Source organism: Gobius niger (assembly GCF_951799975.1).
Source record: "Gobius niger genome assembly, chromosome: 1".
NCBI lineage: Eukaryota > Metazoa > Chordata > Actinopteri > Gobiiformes > Gobiidae > Gobius > Gobius niger.
In genome coordinates, this window is record NC_136852.1 from 47,091,946 (window position 1) to 47,116,287 (window position 24,342).

Genomic DNA, 24,342 nt, shown 5'->3' on the forward strand with positions numbered 1-24,342 from the left:
TGTTGCGATCTACTTGGGGGAAAACAGTGGTAAAACAAGTAGAGCACATTTATGGATGCTTCACACACAAACAAAATAAGTAAATAAAGCATAATGTGTGTATCAACAACAGCACGATGGAGTCTGCACTAATTGGACTAAAGCACAGGCACATTGGACAACTGTGTCGAAGTGTGAAACCTGTAAATGTTTTAGAGTTTAATCTGTGTTTGCCTACGACTGAAGAAAATAATGTTTGCAATTGTAACAGGCATCCTTACAACTACTGTAATAAAGTGTGGAAATGCTGTTTAACGGTGTATGAAGAGGACAATTATTTTAAGGGGAAAAACACAATGCACTGTTTCTGCAAATAATAATGATTAAACTTACAGTTTGAATGAATAATTAAAACATAAGACACCGTCCTGTTTATAGAGATATGTTTGTATTTATTAAACTTTTAAAGATTTACTCCACAGAGGAGTGTCCAATGTGGTCAGAAGGGCTGCACAATATTTAGGTGATGCAATGTCTATGTTACAGGAAGCTACAATAAATCCGTTATTTTTCTGCCTTATCGTAAATTCCGGACTATTGAGCGCACCTGAATGTAAGCCGCACCAACAAAATATATAAAAGATATTTTGTATATTTGGCCGCACTCGTCCACAATGTTCCTCGCTCATTTGAAGCGCCATCAGGACTGGAAACACTGGACTTTTCTCTTCATGCACAATCAAATTTTCCAAGAGAACGTTGACCTAACGGTAAATGTACTTTTATTAAAGTGTCTCACGAACTTTGATTATATTATTGATAATATTATTTAAACGCGCATGTGTTCAGTGAAGCCAAAGCGCTGCCCGCACAACGACTTTGGCCGCGTTTAGAGCCGCCCTCCATGGCATGTTAGCGCTCACAGTCTGTCGTTTTCCGGTGTTTGAAGCTGCTTACGGCAGGCTTTTAAGAGCCGCGATTTGCTTAACCCTCCATAATGTTTCAGTAAACACAACGGACTCAGGTGGAGGAAAACAGCAATAATGTGACGGTGACAAAATATTCAGTATGGCCATAAAAATCTATAACTTTGCCGCATTGTTTTAACAGCCGCAAGGTTAAAAGCACAGGAATAAAGTAGAGGCTTATAGTCCGGAAATTACGGTATATATGTGTATGATTTCCAAATTTAGTTCCATTTTACCCTTGTTAGGTTCTTATATAGTATTTTGTATGAAAAATCACCCACATTCATTTAAATTGACTGAAACTGCAGTGAAATAGCTTAGTAAAATATCGTTGCATTATTCCAAACGTCAATATCGCATTTCCTTCTCATATTGTGCAGCTCCAGTGACAGGTTGGTGTAAGATGTGAATGGACTTTGCAGAAACATTACATTCTGAGTTGGGATTTCAAACATTGCCTTTTCTAAACGCAATCATACAGGACTCTGCAAAAGGGGCGCTGGTGCGGTTTGCAGGTCACACCAGAGTGAATCAAACAAACGGCACAGCTCTCCACTCGAGTGACTTTGGTGATGGCACAGATTCAGGCTGTTGTTATGGTCCATTTCGGGCGTTGGTGAAGCAGATGGTTCAGAGACATGCATGACCAGTGAGTGACAGCTCCAAGCCCACTGTATCTGCCAATACCCGACTCGCATGGGGCCGATGAGGTGTGCTTATGCATGAAGACTAAGGGGAGATGTCTGGACGAAAATGATCGTTTCCGTAATGCTAATGTGAAAATTTCCCCTATAGAACGAGCCATACGCCTAGATTCACTACAAAACAACAAAGCATTTATTGGCGACCAGTCAATATTGTTTAGGCCACTGATTCACTACAGCATCTCTCACTGGTAACATGATGAATCTGGTCCCACAGTCTTTTAGCGCCTGTATTTTCTTACAGACTCCTCTTGCTTTTCTGGCCCATTAGCTGCTAAACGCTCCACTCTGTTCCTCTGCTACTATTAGTATTATGCACACTCAGCGCATTTCTCCCTCAGACAACATCTGCCAGACAATGTCAACGCTTGGCCTTGCAAAGCTGACAAGCGCTAGGCCAAAAATAGCTGAGAATTAGACATAAATTGAATAGTGAATTGGATTTAAGGGGCTGATTTTGTAATAATTGCAATGTGTAGCAAAGTAGCAAAAAAAACGAACCATCTAAAAGTTCATTTTGAAAGTGTCTTATTTACGACAATGTAACACTAGCATCACGTGACTCATTTTCTAGCTTTATTATTAATTCCAAATCCCCATTTATGAGTTAAGCGTCACAAATTTGGAAAGTGCCAAGTTAAAAACCTTACTTTGCAATATGTTATTACACACTGGAAAAATACATTTTGTAAATGTACTTTAATTATGAGAACACATCAAAAGTTTAGTAGATTTGGTCAGGAACTGTTCAGATTAGTTTCACATTTCAGGTGAAAAATAAATCTTTTTCAAAGTAAAAGTTATTTTGTCTGATTTCAAGTGGGATTTCTGCTTGTTTCATTGGCATTTTTATTATATTTTAGATGAGTTCACACCAACTCAAATTTAACATATCCTTTATTTAAACAATTTTAAGTCCTTTATCCCGTTAAAGATGGTCATTTTTCCAGTGTAGGTGTGTCTTATTTATAGGCCGTAAAACCAAAATATAAAAGCAGTTTTATGTTAGTCAGTGTAGTTCTGAAATTAATTCTAATCTACAAGTCAAGAGTCACAAATCTGGCGAGTGCAAAGACAAAAATGCCAAAAGCCATCCATCTAAAGTTTAAGAAGATTGCGCCCTATTTCTATAACAAATGGCTCATGATGAAATGCAATTTTAAAAAGAAAGTGACAACTTTTAATTTGATGTACATAACTTACTTTATCTATAGGCTCTGGTCAAAACCGAGTCCTGATGTCTATAAATAATAGGTTGCGTTGACGTTCTAGGAAGTCATGTTATAATAATGTCAGATGGACCAATGTAACTCCATGGGAGAAAGGCAGCTTTTGAAAGTAATCTCCAAACAGAAAATTTATCAATAGTTGACCTGATCATGGTTAGTTTTTCGGATTACGTCCCAAAACCTGCCATACGAATGTTTTGAGTTGAAGGCCTTTCTACTGACCAATATCACACCAATGATTCTGAAAATTGCCACCACCTTGGACCTTACTTCATTTGTGCGGAAAGAGAAGGTATTGAACTCTGTGCCAGTTTTGCTTCATATGGATAGGGCCCTAGAATTAGAGATATTAGCCAAAAAGCTAAATGGAAAATTCTTTAGAATGCTGGGATGTCACGCGAACGCAACCTATTTGACCGATTTCTGGCTAATAAAAATACGCTGCGGGCCGAGGAAGTGATTGATTTTATGCAGTATCGGTTTCTATGTAGCTACACTATTAGCACCAATCGGCCTCTTTCAAATCTGTCAAGTTCTTTGCTAAAATTAGCCAAATAAATTAACCCTCTACAGTTTAATGACATGGCCTATAAGACATGGGCTATGGGGCTCGTAATGAGATCGATTTTTACACCAGTTCAAAGTGTCTGACAGATACAGGCCATGCAGAGAAATGACGGAGCTACTTCACACCGTAAACGTGACGATGAGGTGACGGCGCGGGCGATGGGCGGTCATTAAAAACCCATAGCTGACAGCATACATGTGGTACAGTCTATTTAACGCTCATGCTATAAGATCACATGGGGAGGGGGGGACGATCAATACCCCCCCGCGATACACTCAGGCAGGGGCTGGCTGGTTACATTAGCGAGCCCCTACTGAATTAATAATGGCGCATGAGGAATGAATGGTTGAGTCGCTCCGGTGGCAAAGTGCTGATGGAAAAACCGGAGGCTGCCGGAGAGGAGCCAGATGAGCCGGTGGGGAGAGAGTGCATGTGGTTCGTGAGATAAAGGTGCAAGAGCCAGTCAGGCACGAGAGTCTAAAATGAAAACTACGAGACGGATGTGGATAAGAGTCTGCAAAAGGTACTCATCGGCAACAAGCAATTTGGCTTCAGATGCGGCATGTCTAACTACTTTATAATCACAGAGATTTACCCAATCATGGTATTTAAGGTTATGACATGTAAAGAATTTGTAGCACTTTTATTTAACAGCACAGTGATAGTGATAGAATAAAAGGATGGAACTAGCACGGTATCCAACAAAAAAAGTTTATTTCCAGGTAATATGGTGAGGCCTCATCCTTACCCAGAATCAAGTCGATAAATTGTCTTGCAACTTACAGTATTTTCTTGGTAATATGGAGACAGAGGCATCCCATGTTACCATGCTATGCTACTCCATCCCATTACTATTTATTACTGTGTGCTGTTAAAGGACAGTTTGAGACAGCAGTTACAGTAGTCAGTCAAAGGTTTGTAAACACTTGTTCTGTTCTTGTTCTGTTAAAAATGTTACAAATCTTTAATAAAAAGAAAAAGAAAATTGTAAACACTTTTTATGTATAGGTTTTTCTTTATTTCCAGGGCTATGTGTGTTTATTTGTGTGATTCTCACAGAAGGCATTAAACCAGACTTGTCAAACAGGCGGGCCGCGGGCCAAATCCGGCCCCTGACTTGTAGACCATAAATTCCTGCTGATGTCCAAAAAAGTAAGTCTCGCCCATTCCTGTGTCGAGTTATGATTTTTTTAGGAAATAATAATTCCACACGTGTCCAGCAGAGGGCACTGACACAATAAAAGATGGGATATAAACAACACATTATAGCCACGTGGTAAATGGTCAGTCTGCCGCAGGGCGGCTGTGGCTATAATAGCAGCTTACCACCACAGAAATAATGACTACAGTGTAATGACTACAGTGTACTTTGAGAAACTTGTGACACAGGCTTGTAAAGCGCAATACAAGTGTAAGCAGTTATTATTTTTTATTACAGTCCTGTCGGGCTTTTATTTAAAAATCACAGCTCATTATTATTCATTTATTGTAAAGATATTTTCTCAATAGTATTCTCCTGTTAACATTATATGCTGCCCGCGACCCTCAGAGGAAGCTGGATTTCGGCCAACAACCTAAATGAGTTCGACACCCCTGCATTTCTGGTGTCGACAAAGCCTCACCTTCAGTGAGAATCTACAATGTCAGCGGTCATGAAATAATAGAACAACCAATACATAAAAAACAGTTTCCACACTTTTGACTGGCAGTATATCTAAGGTCTATGTTAATCTTTTAACTAGGGCTGTTACAATAATAAATATATGGACATATACACAACACATTTTAGGGCTGAATATTTATCAGCTGTGCATTTATTTTTTAAATGTAATAGTTTATTATTTACCCTAAGTAGGTTGTTTATGTTTATCATGGGATAATTTAAGATTAAGTACTTTCGAAACAAAGCTTTGCTGTCATTTTTAAGTTTAAGAGGTAGTAGGTAGCTAGAGGTAGCTAACACATCGAACTTCTGTTATTGTGACAGGCCAATTTTTAACGCTGCATTTTTAAAATCTGCCCATCCCTGTTCGCTGTAGCTTCTCTCGCAGCAAATTGCATCATGTCCTTGATTATGTAACAGAAAAGAAGTTTCAGAGGCTGACCCACATTTCTGTATTTAGGCTTAATTTTGACCTGGTATAGTCATGTACTGGGCTGCTGGGGTCCCAAACAAGCCGGGACCCTCAAAATGATTTTTATTCACATTGTTTAATTTGCTATTTCTTCATCATTGGTAAAACTGCTATCTATTTCCTTATGTTTAAACCTGAGTTGTCTTTTTGTCATCTGCCGCCGTAGTGAGACCACATGCTGAATGTGAAGCAATTGCTTGGCATGGCTTTTGCAGCTGTGTTAGTAAAGTACAGTGTATAGCATGTTGTTTATGCTGCATACAGTAACAGAGTGACGACACACACAGGCAGCATGAGAGAGGTAGAGGAGGCATTACCCCATGAAGCTCCTTTACAACGAGTAAGAGGATCCCGCCACAGAAACAGAAAGCGTTGGTCAATTAACAACACAAAACAGTAAACAACAGAGACATGTATCACGCCCCGCTGCTAAAGGCTGCGCAGCGCTTTACGACAGGCCCCCACAACAGATTACGAGCTGCCAACTGGTTAACTCAAATAGACACAGTCGGCTTTAATCAATAGTAGCTCTGGAGAGGTCTTAATCAAGGACATGGAGGAGGTTGTACTCACGAAAATGCAAAAGCCACCAGCGCCCCACTGACCACTATGAAATCCAAAATGTTCCACAAGTCTCTGAAGTAGGCGCCGGGATGAAGGAGCAAGCCCAGGTCAACCATCTGAAATACACACAAACAAAATACGTTTATGATTAATTATCTCTATGTTACTGGAACTTTGCTCAGAACTGTAAGAAAAACTGAGACTGTGAGATTAATCACAGTGGAATGAAAATGGCTATAATAGTAGAGAACTAACCATTATGTCGCCTCCCCATTGAATCTTATGTATAAAATATGGTAACCCTGTAACCCCTGTCGCACCTGATTAGCATACTTCTGAAAGTGTTTAATATGTGCACTGTGAGCTTTTAAAGCAAAGCCAAATGATGCGAGATTAAATGTAAACTGGCTAATTTTCAGCAAATGGAAGGAGGACGTACCTTTATGACCATTTCAAAAGTAAAAACTCCAGTGAAGGCGTAGTCCAGGTATTTCAACACCTGCAGAGATTAAACAACAATGTGGTCAAAACCAGGCTGCCTGAGGACATGGCTGAACATGGCTGTAAACATGCAGTGTCTGCCTCACGTTGTTACGAGGAGCGTTGGTCCACACTGGGTCCTCAGCCGCCAGAGCGATGCTGCTCATGGCAATCACCACCAGGATGGACATCTCGAAATATCGCAGAGTCACGATGTAATGGCACAGCCTCCTCACACTGGAGAGAATCACACACAAAGGAGAAATGCAGATACACAGGTTCATCAATATGATAAATGGCAATATGATGAGACGCTGTTGTCGTTCAAGAAAAGTCCAGTCTGTAGTAGTGATGGGCGATGCCACATTTTTAAAAATCGATACGATACCGATACTTTTGGAGTCATGTTTGTTGATATTGATATTGATACTGGTCATTAAGCATGAATGCATTTCAATCAATAGACGTTTCTAAAACTTGTTCTTTTATAAATGATTAATATGTAGATGAAAATTATTCTAATTGCTTAATTAAACAGTCTGTGTGAAATTAAATAAACAAAGTTTCAAAATAATACTTTCATGACAAAAACAGAAGCTAGAATGATATGGACGACTCAGTGGACGCTGCTGTGGAGTGTTTTGGTGCAGAACAATTAAGTGCTTTGTCTTTTTGTGTTTATAATTGCTGCTGTGCCTTCTTTTTATATATGCAAATTAGTATAGATACTTTTAACCCAGTATTGATACTTAAAGCAGAACTAAGTAACTCATACCCCTACTCATAAATTGTCCGTGAGAGTAAAATACTATGCTGACAGAAAAGACCATCGGAGAGATGATATCGTACATTGTGCAACAACTAAATTACATAATGGAAATATTTTTTTCCCCTCAAATTTGGCTGTTATTACTGCTAAAGTGGCGCTAGCCCACAGTTAGCTTTGCCCGTTAGCCTGTTAGCTTCTTTTTTGTGATTCTATCAGTGTGTATTGGTTGCTCCGACCCAGAGGCAGGAAACTTGCAAATATGGCTTTCTGGCCAGAGACACCAGGAGGAGATGGAACCCCCAAATCATCCCATTAACACTTGTATTACCCCCAGAGTGACTAAGGAATTATTAAAGTAAACAAGTTACTTGGTGCTGCTTTAAAAAGTAGCCGTTTGGTAATGATGTAGCTGTCCTTACTTTACGTGGCTATAGACATTTGAACAAAAACTTTAATAATGCATTAGTCTTATAATGCTTTACAATTTTGGGCATTACTCATTCACCCCATACTTCACACCATATTCATTCATGCTGTAGCCACCCTGGGGTAGCCAGGCAACCAGTCTGCGCCATTTCCCCCTCCAACTACCACCACCAATCACTCACTCACACACTACATTTACACAGGCTTCCTGTGTTACCAAACAGTCTCCCATCCAAGTACCGACCAGGCCCTTCCCTGCTTAGCTTCCAAGATCTGACGGGATCAGGCAGAGCAAAAGTGCTATGGCCACAAAAAAACATTGTACCTTAGTAGTAGCACATTGTCCCATTTCCACCGGGTTCAATGATACCAGTATGTTATTGAAAAAGAACTTTAGGTACTTCTAATATTGAAAAAATATAAGTGTGGACAGCAGGTAACAGAAAAATATTATATCTTTGGAGACCGAGGTTTTGATGCCTATTTGATCCAGGGACAGCATTAAAGAAAGTTCACCTCGAATAAATGATACAAAATTGAAGAATAAATGAACATACCAAAACCAAGTATTGTTAAAGTAAGTCAACAAATGTAACAGTACCCAGCCCTAGTACTGACCAACAAAAAGATTTCCTAAAAATACTTACTGACAGTAACTTCAATCCACTTTTAAGTCTGCAGTCAGTATAGAAAAAGGCTCAAAAGCAATGTATTTCCAGCATGTTTCCAAGGTACACATTACAGTGAATGCTCTGTCATCACTGTTTGTACACAGAGACACCGACAATACAATAAGCAACAATATTCCACCATATAGGCGTCATGTCAGCACTCTCTTTTCACACTGCAGACAGTTTATTGTATTCGCGTCTGGTCTCGCTGCAGCGGTGTGTCATCATCATAAAGAAAACACCAACTTTTGAAATATTGCATCATGTAGACAGAGCAGCAGTATTTATTATTGTGTGGGGATAAAAAAAATAAAAAAGATCTACTCACGGATTCGCCTGCCCAAAGATGAACATGGAGCTGTAAGGCAGGATGGGCCGGGGTCCAGTGGGAATCAGATCCTCCAAATTCTTCTCCGTCATTGGCATCGTCTCAGAGTCAATGCTGTTCACTAAATAAAAGCAAATGCAAATCAGTCACAAAACGTCAGCATTATCGGAGTCCAGGAAATAATCTTATTGACACACAATAGACTCTTTGACAATCATTCTCACCTCCATGTGTTTGTCTTAACCCGTGCAACAACATGCTATATTTTTCCCTTATTCTGTTATATGTTATCATTATTCTGTATAATAGAGCTGGCCACTAAAACCCACCCAAACTGCTAGCATGAATGAGTTTCGTTAGCCTGCGCTGAACGCTGTGGGGGGGAAGCATCGCCTCCCTCAGTCCAGCACTATTTCACGGTCTGCGGGATATTCAATATACACAAGGTAGTTTTTTATCCCCCGTGAGCAACTTTTATAAAAACAAAAATGCCAGAGAGCGGACACATATACAGTTTTTGTCATTAAGACTATAACAATATCATCTATTATATTATGAATAGCTTAATACAACCGGACAGCCTTCATCCCTAAATTCATTTTTTGAAATACTAATGCTTAATTACTTTTTAAATGAAAGACTAAAACTAGACTAAAACTTCATTGAGTTTCTGTCGACTTAAACTAGACTAAAACAATCTTATTCAGAAATGACTAAAATATGACTAAAACGAAAAGCATTTTTGTCCAAAAGACCAAGACTAAAACTAAGAGTGTAGCTAAAAAACAACACAGCACAAAAAATGCTATTTTTGCAGTGGGGAATCAAAGAATAGATTTGGATGAGGACCTAACCTAATGGTGCGTTCCAGGCAACTGGTATTTTTACCACTTAAAAATTATGACTAAAAACCTCAGAGTTCCAGCTGAATAAATATCTGTAATAAATCATAGATTTGATGTCATTCTATTTTTGGGTGAAATGATTACGCGGTGTGGCTTTAAGTAACTAGGGATTTAGGCCGAGGCAGGAGTACACCCTGTACTCAACATAAAGAAAGAAAATTACTTATGTTTCCTCTTTCCTCTCAAACATTGCTATATTTATACCTAAATGTTTGTGGATTGTGTTCGTCTTGATCATAGCTAAATTCTTTGACAATCAAAGACATACAGGTATGTCTCTATAAATATCATATGTACAGTATATGGGATCCCTCTCACTTTGTATGATGGTGGTGTCGCCTGGTGGGGAGGTGATGGTCACTGGGGGCACGGACGCAGAGCTCTGTCCTGTTCGTCTGACGTTCCTCTGGTTGTCTGAATCCTCGAGGGGCCAAGACTCTGTGCCCTTCTGAGGGGAGATCGCAAGAGACTCGCCCTCCGAGTCGCCAAACCTACAGCACAAATGACAGAACGAGTGTCAATAAAACATATCCCACATTGCTACAACTGCAAATCTCTCGCTGTTAAATAACACTCAAACATATTTAAATTTGTTACAGCAGCTACAACTGTTTACTAAGTGTTTATTCATGCTTGAATTTGTTGCCGCTGAAAAACAAAACTGAAGTCCACATGGCTAAGTTGCATACACTATAAGAATACTGCGCAGCTGTCGCCCGAGAAGCAAACGTTTCTTCATAGCTCCCCTTTCTCTCTCTCGCTCAACAAGAGGTGGAAAGCAGAGCTGATCTCAGAGACTGAGAGCTGCAAGGGCGGAGCTGAGAGGGGAATAATGGACTGTTGCGCCCCTTAAAAGAGAACTGGTCCATTACATAACAAATATATTTCTATATAATTAGCCTAAACAAATGAATCAAAAATGTGTCCCACTCCCAGCTGCTCTTTATCGTTTTATATGTCAGTTAATTGGTCACCCCCATCTCCCCCCTCCGACTGGTAGAAAATTGAACACAACACCACTGCATTAAATCAGAAGCCAAAACCAATTAATGCAAGTTGTTCAGTAAAAAAAACATTTGAAGTACTAGAATCATTCATTAAAGAACTTCACGCACAATTAAAACCACATCACATAAATAGAATTATCCCAGTTTAAACCCACAAATGTGTTTGAGTACCTCTGACAGGGAGGCTTCTCCCCATCGTTGGCCTCCTCTCCATCCATCGTGGACTGCCCCCTGCACCCGTGTGCCCGGTGCCTGCGCCTCTCCCCGTTCGCCCCGTTCGAGCTCCTATCCCCGTCTTTGTTCCGTCCATCCTTGTGCCTCCTCCTCTCGCCCCTGCCCCCGGTGTTCACCGTCCCGTTGCCCTCTCTGTTCGGCCTGTGCGAGTGGTGATGCCTGTGCTCCCTTTCGCTGGTCACCCCCGCGCTGTCGTCCACCGAGCTCTGGTGGTGCGGCCTCCTGCTCCCCTCCCTGCTGCGGGACCGCTCGTTCTTGCACTCCTTGCTCCTGCTCCCGTCTGGATCTTTAGAGCGACTGTGGTGCACGTGATGCCTCCCTTCTTTGCCGCTGTCCCCGTTTTCGTTGCTTCTCGTTCGATTCTTGTGCCTGTGGTGTCTGCGGTTCTGGCACACGGGGGCAAAAGGCTCCGCGTTGGTTTCCGCCTCCTCCGCCCCGTTCGGCGTCGGGTTCATCGCGTGGTCGCCGAGCAGGGGCCCATCCCGCGGCTCCACGACAAGGGGCCTGTCCCGGTGGGTCTTCATGTCCGGTCTGAGGGGGCAGAGGTGAGGCAGGTCCTCCGGGTCGGGTTCGTCGTACAGGGCTTCGCAGCTGGCGCGGTTGTGGCGCCGCAGCTGGTTGGCGCGCTGCTCCCAAACGGACATGGCCTTCAGCGACTTGTGCTGCTCCTTACTGAGGTAGGCAGAGGCAAACGCGTTAGAAACATTTGAAATAGGAAAGAAGCCTAGTCACAGGAACAGAAGATTATTTGGACAGCGGTTTGCAAATACACACAAAACACAGCAGCATTACTATAAATATATGAATAAAAGTTGTAGCTGAAAGTGAGTGAAAGTGGAAAAACATTTGTTGATGTTTGCAAGTGAAAGCTGCCAGTGGTTAATGACTTTAAATACATTTGCTCTTGATGATTGCCCAGGCATTGTTCAATTTGTGAACAGAACCCCAATCAAAACCTCTAGATGTCACGATGTTATGAATAAAATTCGGGCTGGACGATATGGCAAAAAAAAATTATCAAGATTTTGTTGATCGATCTCGATTTTCAATCTGATTTTACTATTTTATGATAAAAATAAGTACATGTAGCTGATTCATCTTTAACACACACAAAAAATCTTCCATTGTCGATTATTAAGTCCTATGACGATTATTGAGAGACTGCCATTTCAATTACATTTGGATTAATTGCCCAGCTCCAGATAATACATAATCTATTGTAGTCATTATTAGTAGTATGATTTTTCATCTACATTTTTTCCCAGCAGCAATGTTTATCCATACTTTTTTTCAACCATCTTCTATCTTTAAAGGTCCTAGTTAAGGAAACCTACACAGACATAGAAAGGACACAAAAACTCCACACAGTAATTGCCAATATTGCACTCTGTAACTTGCACTTTGTGTTTGTATTTTGAACTTGTAGTTGTAAATTGCCTTTTGTTATGTGATGTAGGACCACAGATGGAAATTAGCATAGTGCTAAATCTGGTGCAACCATCTTTTTAATGCAACTGCACACCGTCCGTTCAATAAACTAAACTAAACAGAAAGCCCTCACCCAGAATCTTTTTTTTACATTTTATACTATTTAAAATTGTATCCATCAAATTACGAAACTACAAAATATAAACCACTATTGAGATTATTGAATACTTTGATTACTCCACTCACATGAGCTTTAATTTAACAGTCACTGCCACTCTTCCAGACCGTGTTTTCCTCTAATACTTTACGACTTCACACTGGCAACTTGCACGAGAAACAGCAGTATACTCTGTTCTACACCGCGTCCCCTGATGTTGAATGATTTACAGTATGACCGAGGTGCAATGGAGCTTTCAAACACGCCGTCTGTCGCTGTCATAAATCAAAGTTGTCGGCCGTGAAAAGAAGCTCTTCCATGGACTATGCCTGAACAAAGCCAAGCATGGCCGCGGCACCATGCTCTGACACACAATAGTTCCCCATTGATTGCGAAACAGCACTTTGAAATGATTGATCGCATGCACTTTGGATACTGTAACCACAAGAGAGGGGTACAAATCAAATCATTACGGATACATTTGAAATTATATATCAATCCTCCACTAATATTAAAGCTTCCCAAATGTAAAGCCTGCATAACAACCTCAGAGCATTCCCATTCCAAGAGCTGTCTATGATGAGCTCACGATAAATTTGAATTCTGACTACATAATGTAACCAAAGACTCAACAAGTATTAAACATAGGCCCCGATTTAATGAAACAGCCCAGTGTTTGTGGGAAATGTTTTGAAACAGTCCAAGACTAAAAGATTTATCAGTGGCTAAATCAGTATTAAAGGAGCTGCATCTACTTTTTACTTGTGAAATCCATTTAAGCCCCTTGCAGATATTTGTGGAATAAAAGAGACCAGTGCACAGTTTCTGCAGCATATTAAGAACTTTTTTTTTTTAGTAATCATGAACTTGTAAGGATCACTATTCCTACAAACACATGGGCTGGTTGTTGTAAACATTATTTTACCCAGTGCTTAATTTGGTTTGAGTAGATAAAAATACTCTAATATCACCTCAAATCTTTGCCAGAACCTTCGTAGTTGTTCCTGGATCCTTTATCACAAAAAGATGGAAATGAGTTCCCCAGATGAAACTGACTAAATTAAGATTGTAAACCCCCTGCACAATGTGACACAGGCTTATTACAGGGTTTCTCCAGGTGGCAGAAAGGCAAATTGAGTGATTTTAATGCCACTTTAATGCCTCAATACTATATTTTTTTATACCACAAATGCTGAGGAAGATCCATTTGGATCAAACCGTCTGAATAAATGCACTTTCATTGGAGTAAGTGTGCAGGCTTTTGACTGTTCACTGTTCACTTTGGCCTTGCACCTAGAGATGTGCATATATTAAAATGTGCAAACATTCAATCAAACAGGGGAATGAGGGGAAATGTGACATTCAAAACTAAATTAGACACAACAAGAAACTGTAGAGCAAAAGATCGTGCAAACTTTCAGTCAGAACAGCAGCCGAATTTGTTTTAAACCATAGTTATACTATTTTTGACAAATGTGTGCAGTAAAAACATTTGAGCAATGTCAGTCGGTCTCTAAGGAAATTTATATGTTCTAAGACATGTGTATAATCAATGCCAGTTTAAATCCAATTTAATGATTTTTAAGGCCTTGATTTTGGCATTATTCATTTAATGATTCTGAATGCTATTTAATGCCCTGAATAATAACCTCATCCTTGCAAAGAATCAAGATGATGGAATACACTATAGCCACATTCACATATGCGCCCCCCCCAGGCTAAAGTCCTGCTAAACTCAGGACTTTCTGCCAAAAATCCTGAGTTTAGCAGAACTTTTATGTATGTGTGAATGTGGCTTTAGAAAGTTTTTTTTTTTTTTTTTTTTACATTTTAACTCACTTCCTTTCTCACGGTCTAAAAACAGGGACATTTGGCATAGCCAGGTTAGTTTGACAAACCACTTCATAATAATTTTACCAACCAACAACCCGATTGACCCCTTATTATCTCCATAATAGATATAGCAAAGGTGTATTCACAAGCATTTAAACAGAAATCAAAGCCTTTCACTGTGATAAATCCCATGTTGACACGATGTATAATACCAAAATATATACTTACCTTGCTAAACTGAAAGCCTAGTTGGATGATTAACACCGACAGGACACAGATAATGACATAAATGCTCAGCATGGTCAGATGTAATGGAAATGCAAAGGCCCAAGGGGGTACTGACGAGACCATAGTGTAAATAACAGCACTACATATGTATTTATGCGTGTTATTATGTTATAGCCCGCCGTGCTAACAGGCGGTGGGTTTACCTCATGTAGTGATGAACTGGGGTGCAGACATAACTCCTATAGACACATAAAAGAAGCAACAGAAAGAGAGCAGAGACTTCAAGGGACAGGAACGAGACAAAATGAAACTCAAGGACGAGAAGAGAAACGGCCACATGATATAGAATACATTTCTTGACTTTTGTGTAAGTTAATCTTTGCATCCCACTTTGAGATTCTGGGGTTTTAACACACCTCCCCCGGTCACATCATCTCATTTGTTCTTGGACTACTGTGTATTCAAATCATATTCAATTTCACTTTACATCGACACAAAACACAACAGTAAAGAGACTATGGACGAAGTGGATGAACGAAGTACGATGGGAAAACGATGCATTTACGAAACCGGGTCCAGAGACACAATATTAGAGAAAATACACCATATAGATGATGAAGACAACTGGAAAACCAACCCAGTCCGAGGTAGCTGTTAAACATTCTCATGAAACGCAGCACACATGGAATAAACGTTTTCCTTTAAAGGTGAACAAATTGTATTTATCATGTGGAACTTCAAAACCGGCTTTTGGGAACCTCAAGGATAATATTTCACATAATTGTACTTAAATTATATTTTGTGCATGGACAGTATACACTGCCTGACCACAAAAACATCCATCTTAAGTCAATGGGAAATGAGTCAAACGGCTATGGAACTTAACCCCTATGTCACTTCCTGTCAGTGGCTAAAAATGTCAAATGAAACTAACTTTTCTGCCAATCATTTTGTCATTAATTTGCTGCTTCACTGAAATGAAAGGATAATTATTACTTGAAACAGATGTTATCCAATTAAATAAGTCATATTTACAATAGCATTAAACCTGTCATATGCACTTAAATGCTCTGTCTCACAATAAAACAGTATTTTTTTGAGGTTGAATTGTGTCTCGAGCAATGTGCGCCAATTCAACAAGAAGCTCGAGGCTGCACTTCGGGCACCCCTGCCTTAACCCCATTGAGAATCTTTGGGATGTGCTGGAGAAGACTTTGCACAGTGGTCACACTCTCCCATCATCAATGCAAAATCTAAAAATCAATGCAACGCTGAGTCTTTTGACACTACAGAAGCTTATTGAAACAATCCCACAGGGAATGTGAGCTGTACTTGGCGAGTCAAGACTGCTCTTTTAGGGATCTCTTATGTTGTTTGGAGCGTGTAACATGGAGAATTGCATCTAATATAATCCAGATACAAGCCACCATTTCCTTGCTTAAAGCATGCTAACAAATGGATGCCGGTTGAGTGCTCAGAATGTGTCCAATGATGGTTTATGGGCTTTAAAAATGCAAAGGACACGTCAACAAAATCCAGGAAATAAAGACCGGAGCATTTCACCAGAAGAAGAAATGCCCAACGTGAACAGGATTATTCCAAACAGTGTGAATTAAGCGATAATAAAACTCCAGGTATGTTTTTGACGAGGGAACAATGCTGTATCATGGTTTAACGCTCGAACTGTAATTTAGCATAACATGTCATATTTTACATAAAAAATCTGAAGATTATTTTTACCAAAAACCTGTTGATTCCATGTGTCTTGGATTTCAATGAATGTTAAATAGCTCCACATTTTAGGATTGGTCTGTGATATCACGAATGCAATGCTCAACACAGACAAATGCAGAGTGGAGACCAGACAAAAGAGGAATATTTCAGAGATTGACAGAAGGGTAAATGCTTTTCAAAAACTTCAAAGAATTGTAGGTAATAACTCACAGTGAGCTAACGCTGCAGAGGGATGAGCTGCTAGAGTGCGCGTTACCTCGACTGCGCGTTAGAAAACTGCACATGCACAAAACAAAATTGCATGAAGTCAGAGAAACCGCAAAACCCCCAAAAAGTACAGTTCATTTGTTTTAGACAATTTCTCTGCTTCATTGTGTCGTTCAGCTGCCCATCACAGTTCAACATAATGGGAGGTCGAAACACGGGCTGAGCTGTAGAGAGAGAGGCAAAAGATGGACGTATGGACGGCTTTAGAGAGAAACCAATGCCCAGTGGTAGGGATGCACCAATACCAGGATCAGGTATCGGCCTGATACCACATGCTTGTACTCGTACTCATTAATGTGATCCCAATACCAGAAACCAATACCACTTGACGTGCAGCTCCTCTCCGCTGAGGAGAGCAAAGAGCAACAAATGGAGAATTCTTAAAGCAATTAACTTGTTTACCTTAATACATCCTTTTCGTAGTCCCTCTGGGGGTAATACAAGTGTTAATGGGGTGATTGGGGGGTCTTTCATCTCCCCCTGGTGTCTCTGGCCAGAAAACCATAATTTCAATATCACTGCCTCCGGGTAGGTGCCACCAATACACATTAATGAAATCACGAAGAAAAAACAGGCTAACGGGCAAAGCTAACTGCGCCACTTAAACAGTATTTACTGCCAAGTTTGAGTGAAAAAAATCATCTCCAAAGTGTAATTGGATGTACAATATCCCTCTGTCCCTTTGTCTTTTCTTTCAGCGTAGTATTTACTCTCACGGACAATTAATTAGTAATAAAAAACTTAACATGCTACGACACCTGCAGTGGTACTTATGGCCTCTAGGGGCATGAGCTACTTAGTACTACTTTAAAGGGACTATACAGTGTTTAAAACTATTAAAATTAGGCATTTTACTCCCCGTACATGTTCCAGCTATGTCCTAATGTGTAGAATGAGCCTAGACCTGTTCACCACAACTGCCTCTAAAATCCTGCACTGTCACTCAGAAAGTTGTTACTTTGGGTCCGAAGTGCCGTTATGCATGAGCTTAATATAGAAGGTGCTGTTACACATATGACCTGTGGTGGCAGTGATGAGTATAACATGGCCAACTTGCATCTAGCCCCTTTAAAGAGACTAGATGCAAGTGGGTCTTTTTATGCTCACTGCTGCCACCTCAGGTCTTAGGCGCAACTGCAGTCTCTATATTAAGCTCGTGAATGGCGGCACTTCGGACCTGAAGTAACAACTTTTTGAGTGACAGTGCAGGATTTTAGAGGCAGTTGTGGTGAACAGGTCTGAGCTCTTTCTACACATTAGGACATGGCTGGAGCAAGTAGGGGGAGGAAAATACTTAGTTTTAACATTTTTACTGTATATACTAAGAACTTACTTGTTACCTTGTACTCGCATCGGTATTCGGTATCGGCAATGACTCAAATCAAAGACTCGTACTCATATCGGTTTTAGAAAAAGTAGTATCGGTGCATCCCTACCAAAAGGTCTCAGTTTGTTTGTCAGTTTTACCTTCAACGGGCTGTCAAAACGCTTGGCATTACAGCTTAATCTGATTTACTTGACTTTATGAAGAAAAAGCGAGGGAAAAAAACGAATAAGGGATGGCACAGCTTCTCACTACAGCCCAGGCCTGAGGAAGAAACTGTGATACTGAAATCCAAAAACAAGCAGAATTTCAGTATGACCGCTCATGCAAAACCAGGAGGTCGATACAGTGTTCAGGTGGGTTTATTCAGTCAGGCAAACACATCAAAAACCTACAGCAAATAAAAAAACACTAGACATTATGTTATTTCTCAAAGACAAAAAGTCAAGTTTATGAACTAAATGTAAACTGTAATATCTAGGCTCCTGTTCCAAATACCCTTTTATGCTTTTAAAGTACAGGAAAAAAAAGCCACCATATCTTAAAAATATCATAGTCTTGCCTTTTCTTTGTTGAACTTAAAGCTATGCCACATTCATAATAGTAAAGAGACATAGTGGGTTAGAAGCGCTCTTGAACTAAACACACCATTCCCTGAAACTAATGCTATAATCACAACCACATTCATACATCAACATGAACTAGTTCTTTGAAAAGTGAACCTAACACTATTAAAGCAGACACAACAATATCACTGACGATGATAGTTTCCCGTGACTTACGCGGTGATGGAGATGTTGGCGGCCGACATGGGGCTGACCTCCTTCACCTCTTTGGCTTTCTGTAGAGCCAGCTTCTTATTAATGGCCTCCTCCTGCTCCTCTTCATCCTGGAAATGATGAGGGAAAAAACAAAAAAACAAAACAATGCACAGACGTCTACTTAGTTGCCAAGATTTCTCGTCATACTTTACGAGCGAATGGATCAATAAATGGGACTTGATAAAAAAAAGTTGTTTCACTAAGACATTAAGCTTTGGCGAAGCATTTGAAAAGAGCCACTGTTAACCAAAGTTTAAGCAGGCTAGGTTTAGCAGCAAAAAAACAACAACCCTATAATGATTATAATTAACTTACCTTACAATCTATAATTTACGCACTCCGTCTTTCATGGTTTGTGAACACATTTTTAATAATCAGGTATAGCGCCTTTGTGTCAAACTAATTTTATACTTCCTTTTGCAGTGACTGAATCAAAAATAAAAATGATATTTTTAAATGGAAAAACACCAATAATGTGTGATATTATGCACTTAGTGGTTCTCAAATTTGTCTCACGTACCTCTTGAGGCATTAGACTATACTACGAGTACCCGCACCACGAGGATTCTGCCAAAATGTTTACAGAACCAAACCAGGGGAACGGGGACCTGGGGGTACTTGGAAGAAAAAAAAGGTGAAACTGAGTAGTATTTCAATATTACTTTCAAATAATGATGTTATAAGTAAAAGCTTTGCCTCTGAAAGTATTTGATCAACATTATGAACATAAAACTCTACTAAATAAAGAAAAATGTATATTAAGTTGCTCACTTTGTTAAAGTTTTGGCAGGATCCTCGAGTTAGGGGGTCACTCAGAGCATTAATGAAAGCCTCAACGACAAAAAAGGTTGGGAGCCACGGGACTAACTTATGCTTATCCAGTATTTAGTAGTGTTGTGTTCAAAATAAAGTAATTGTGTCATTGTACAACTGAACAAATTGCATTCAGATGGGTTAGTCCTGAGCCGCTGTGACTGATCGTGCCGCCGTTGTGGGCCAACCTGACCAGCATGTTTTGGAGATCTGGAAACCGATCAGAGGAGCCTTTAGTGATCCTCTGAAACGGTGGGCTTGTCCATGTTTCAGAGCGTGGTGTCCTGCACTGGTCAGCTCCTACACCTCCTACGCAGCTCCCTCCGCTCCACAACAGTCTTTCACCATCTCCTGGATACCTCCTTGTTTGTTCCTTTATTTGCTTCATGTCGCTCCTCTTGTGACGGCTCCACTGTGCTGCAGGTGTGGGGAGCTCTTGGTGCCTCTTCAGTGTTTCAGAAGAAGAAACGTGTAGGTCTCAGATGGCTTTAGCTCAAATGCTAGCTGTTTGTTTACCTTTAAAAACATGGGTCCTTGATGGCTAGTACGGACCGGACCCTGCAGCAAAAAATCCACTGAACCTCTCAAGAATCACAGCAAAGATGTACAAAAGTATCAGGGGGTACATGGAATAATTCAACATTCACAAAAAGGTGAAATTGAGAAGTATTTCCATATATCTTTCAACAAAAGCTAGCTTTAATTATGGTAAGGTTTGAATTTGAGACTATTTGAGCTAGTATGTAGCTTTATTTTGAACACATCACTCGACTCATCCTTAATAAATCATTAAGTTTAGTCGATAAGTTTGTAAAGATGTTGGCAGGATCCTCGAGGTAGGGGGGGCAAGGATTCTAAATTACTATGTCAAAGGGTACGCGAGACAAACACTGCTGCTTTTTAAGTAATGAGCAACTTTTACGCAACCAAATAACCAAAAGCTACTCATTCTTCAAAGAAAACATATAACTTAGCGTCTTAGGTGGAGTTCACCTTCAGCCAAGGTGAAAACTTAAGTCGTTTTATTCTTTTTTCTTTTTACTATATTATTATTTCACCATGTTCAAAACGAAATATGACTTAAAAAGCATCTGTATAACTGTAGAAAGCCTTTGGGGAGCTATTTATAAAGGGGCAGCGAGCTGCAAGCAGACTCTTTTAGACACCTCTGTCCAAGCTAATATTGATATAATGGTATTCGAGTTTATGACCCAGAACCACCTCCCTTTAAATGCGCCCGAGGACCTTAACCATCCAACCAACCATATAAAAATGTACATTAAAGCAAGAAAACCACCGTAAATCCTGCCCTGACCTCTCACCAAAGCAGTCGAGCAATGAGTTACCTTCGTGAGCTCTTGCGCGTTTGCCAAGTTATCGACGGCAATGGCCAAGAAGACATTTAGGAGAGTGTCTGGTGGCGTTCGGCGTTAAGGGAAGCAACAAAAAAAAAAAAACGGAATCAAGAGATCGATAAAGGCCGATCAATGCCATACCAGTGCGGCTGTTTATCAAATCGAAAGTGAATGTGTGTAAGACTGCCCGACAGCCGCGAGGGGAAAGCGATCAATTGCGCAGGATACAGTTTCCAAAGAGTGTTAGAACGATGAAGTAAATGGAGGAGAACATGCCCCCGTGGACCCCGCCCTGCGACTCGATGCCGTGGTACATGACAGCGTTCCAGTCTTCTCCGGTGAGGATCTGCAATGAGAAAGTTTAAAAGAACATAAGGCGGAGGGGTCAGGCTTTGAAGCCGAGGCGGGTGGTGGGGAATTGTGTTTACTCCAGATAACTTTTGCCATTTTGTACTTTCATCGCTATTTGAACTGTTTGGGATTTGACTTTGGTTTGTTTGCTTGTCCCGGACGCACGTCAGCACTGAAGGATCGAGCTGAAAAACCTTCTGATGGTTGGAAAACTGTGCCACCGTTGCCCAATCTTCTTTACACATTTGAATTTCTACTTGTGCAATGATAATGTGAGCTGTTGTGCACTATATAGAATATATCAGGGTTCATTAATGCACATGGTTTATTTTTATGCCACAAAAAGACAAAATCAGCGGTTACTTAATATTTTATGGTCAATTTCGGCCAAAACTGCAACTGAATATGTTTTAGTACAGGGGTAGGCGACGTCAGGCCCTGGGGCAAAATCCGGCCCTTCAGCGAAGCACCTTTGTTCCCCAAGACGATTTTGAGATATTTTTAAGGGAAAGTGGCCTTAAAATGCTGAAAATACGTCAATTACTTCCAAATTTCCTGGAGGATGCCCCCAATTCCCATATTAGATAGATATTATGAACAATACTGGGATTTGGAGAAATTTAGCTTTTACTTTGGGCCACGATTGGGAGGTTCAACCCCTGGACTTTGGATAAGACAAAGCTTATAGACCAGGGGTCCTCAAACTACGGCCCGCGGGCCAAATCCGGCCCGCGAGATGATTTAATTCGGCCCCCGACTTGTAGAGCACAAATCCCTGAGCATGTAAAAAAAAAGTAAGTCTCTAGCCCATTCCTGTGCGGAGTTAGGACATTTTAACCAAATAACCAGTTTACTCATTCCAGCCACTAGGGGGCAATTTGAATAAATAAAAAATAATTCCACAGTTGTCCTGCAGAGGGCACTTACATAAGAGATCAGAATATAAACACATTATAGCCACGTGGTAAATGAAGCTTACCACCACAGAGTGTGGAGAGAATGAATAATGACTACAGTACTGAGAAACCTGTGACACAGGCTTGTAAAGCACAATACAAGTGTAAGAAGTTATTACTTTGGTCACATTACATAATGTTTTATTTGAAAATAAAAATAAATGGAAATTAAAAGAAAGTGTGAAGACTTGATTACTAATTTTGCAAACCACTACAGGTAAACAAATATGTGCCTGAATCAAGTGTTGATCTTGTGGATATAGTAGTGGGGGCGACTGTGCAGGTGAGTCATCTCTACTTCACAAAGAGGCATTTTGGTCTGAGTCATACAATTATATGTTATAGCCAACCCGGTCCGGCCCCCCATCACAGTCAGGAACAATAATGTGGCCCCCAGAGGAAAAAGTCTGAGGACCCCTGTTATAGACCATCATTATGGTATTTTCGATTAACTTATGGAGTAAAAATTGTTGAGCCATGTCAGAATTTTCCCCAAAATTTAGATCTAATGCCAGTTTTTAATGATATTTAAGGCCTTGATTTTGGCAAATTCATTTTGTTTAATGTTTTTTATTTTTTTATGCTTTTAGTTGGCAGTCCCGGTTCCAGTCGGCGCAGACTACCATTGTATCCTTGGGCAAGACACTTCCCTCACCCTGCCGCTGAATGTAGTATGTGTGTTGTTGTTGGTGACTGGAACGGCCAATGGCGCAGATTTGGAGCCACAGTATTTACACACAGTGGTGCCAGGACACAAGCCTCCTCTAGAGCTGACTGTGAGGTCCTTTCAGAAGAACAGCCTTTGGACATAATGCTCTATCTGAGAGGCCTGTAAGTTATGGAACAATCTTTTAGAATCTTATATATAATATTTTGTTTTGTGCAGATGTATCTGAAGCAGCACCAGGTGCCTGAGACTAATTTCCACATTGAAAAACAATAAATTATACCATAAAGTCAAAGCTCCCTCAATCTCGACAGAATGGGAGATTGCCTCCTTCACAAAGGAAGCAGCTCAACCACTGAAATGTGTCAAGATACAGCTGATATCTACACTTGTCATTTCATAAGAAATCATTGAAATATTCTTTTATTTGAAGATATAATGAACATTAGTACTCGTTCAGTATTTTGCTAAAATAAGTCCGATGGGGCAGTCTCTGAGTACAAGAAACTTTCAATCCTTTGCATGACCTTAAACATACTTCTGTTTATGTCCAACCGTCTCAGTCTTAAGTGAATGGCTGACTCTTCCACCATTTGTCATGGAGTAAAGTGCGAGAAAACACCATGCTGTTGACCTTTACCTGGAAGACGGTGAGGATGGCTGCTGGGAACGTGTCAAAGTTGGTGGTCGGCGTTTCATCTTCAAAATTGAACCTGCGGGGAAAAAATCACTCCAGTGTAATCAGGCTCAAGCCAAGCACAGCCAATAACACGTCCATCACCCACTGGAGAACGGCCATCAATTCACTCTGCATAAGGGCTGGACGTAAGGAGCGCGGGCAATGTAGAGGGATCATGTTTGCAGAAACAATGTACAATGTAACACGGTGCACTCATATTTTAGAATCCTTTTACCGAAGGATCTCACAAACGCACTGCTTCATTTCACCCGTTTTCATAGCAGCAAAAGCTCATTCTGTGATATATATGTAACTCAGCTATATTATCTCATTGCCTGGAAGCATGGCCGTAGTGTCCGGGTAATGCTGACATTTCATATCGCTGTGTGTCTGTGGAGGCCTCATTACGTCCACCCCCCCGTCGTGAGGAATGCGGAAACGAAAGGTTAAAATGGCACCCAAATTTGTCTTGTGCCTTTTTTTTTTAAAATTCTAGATACATGTGAGATTAAAGAAACCAGGAAACTGCACTGTTGACAATTCACAGCACATGACTATGGAACCATTGTGATGTCTAAACTACTTCTGGCTGCGATTACGACACTTTACACAAAGTAATAATAATCATGTTACTGTTTCGGTTTGGTGTTCTGGTTTTAGACGACTTTTACTCACCTTTTAAGTCTTGGAGGTGATAAGAAAGTCAAAAATAATTGCTAATTAAGTGCTAATTCAGTCTGTTCTCGTCTGTGTTATAATAAA

At 40.4% G+C, this 24,342-nt stretch overlaps 1 protein-coding gene across 15 annotated transcripts in view; it reads right to left on the minus strand.

Moving 5' to 3' along the window:
• The window catches only part of cacna1ba (calcium channel, voltage-dependent, N type, alpha 1B subunit, a), a 158,254-nt gene that overhangs the window by 44,383 nt on the left and 89,529 nt on the right, over positions 1-24,342 (minus strand). For 6 of the 15 annotated variants that reach the window (XM_079566663.1, XM_079566662.1, XM_079566667.1 and 3 more), the window contains exons 15-26: positions 23,542-23,614; positions 21,156-21,273; positions 20,919-20,986; positions 18,721-18,827; positions 16,558-16,623; positions 14,817-14,852; positions 10,905-11,639; positions 10,045-10,217; positions 8,822-8,942; positions 6,735-6,864; positions 6,587-6,646; positions 6,157-6,263 (exon numbers count right to left, since the gene is read on the minus strand). In XM_079566663.1, the coding sequence (XP_079422789.1) occupies positions 6,157-6,263; positions 6,587-6,646; positions 6,735-6,864; positions 8,822-8,942; positions 10,045-10,217; positions 10,905-11,639; positions 14,817-14,852; positions 16,558-16,623; positions 18,721-18,827; positions 20,919-20,986; positions 21,156-21,273; positions 23,542-23,614 (1,794 nt within the window). The remainder of the gene's footprint in view (positions 1-6,156; positions 6,264-6,586; positions 6,647-6,734; positions 6,865-8,821; positions 8,943-10,044; positions 10,218-10,904; positions 11,640-14,816; positions 14,853-16,557; positions 16,624-18,720; positions 18,828-20,918; positions 20,987-21,155; positions 21,274-23,541; positions 23,615-24,342) is intronic. The other 9 variants (XM_079566659.1, XM_079566669.1, XM_079566668.1 and 6 more) reach the window with 3 other exon arrangements.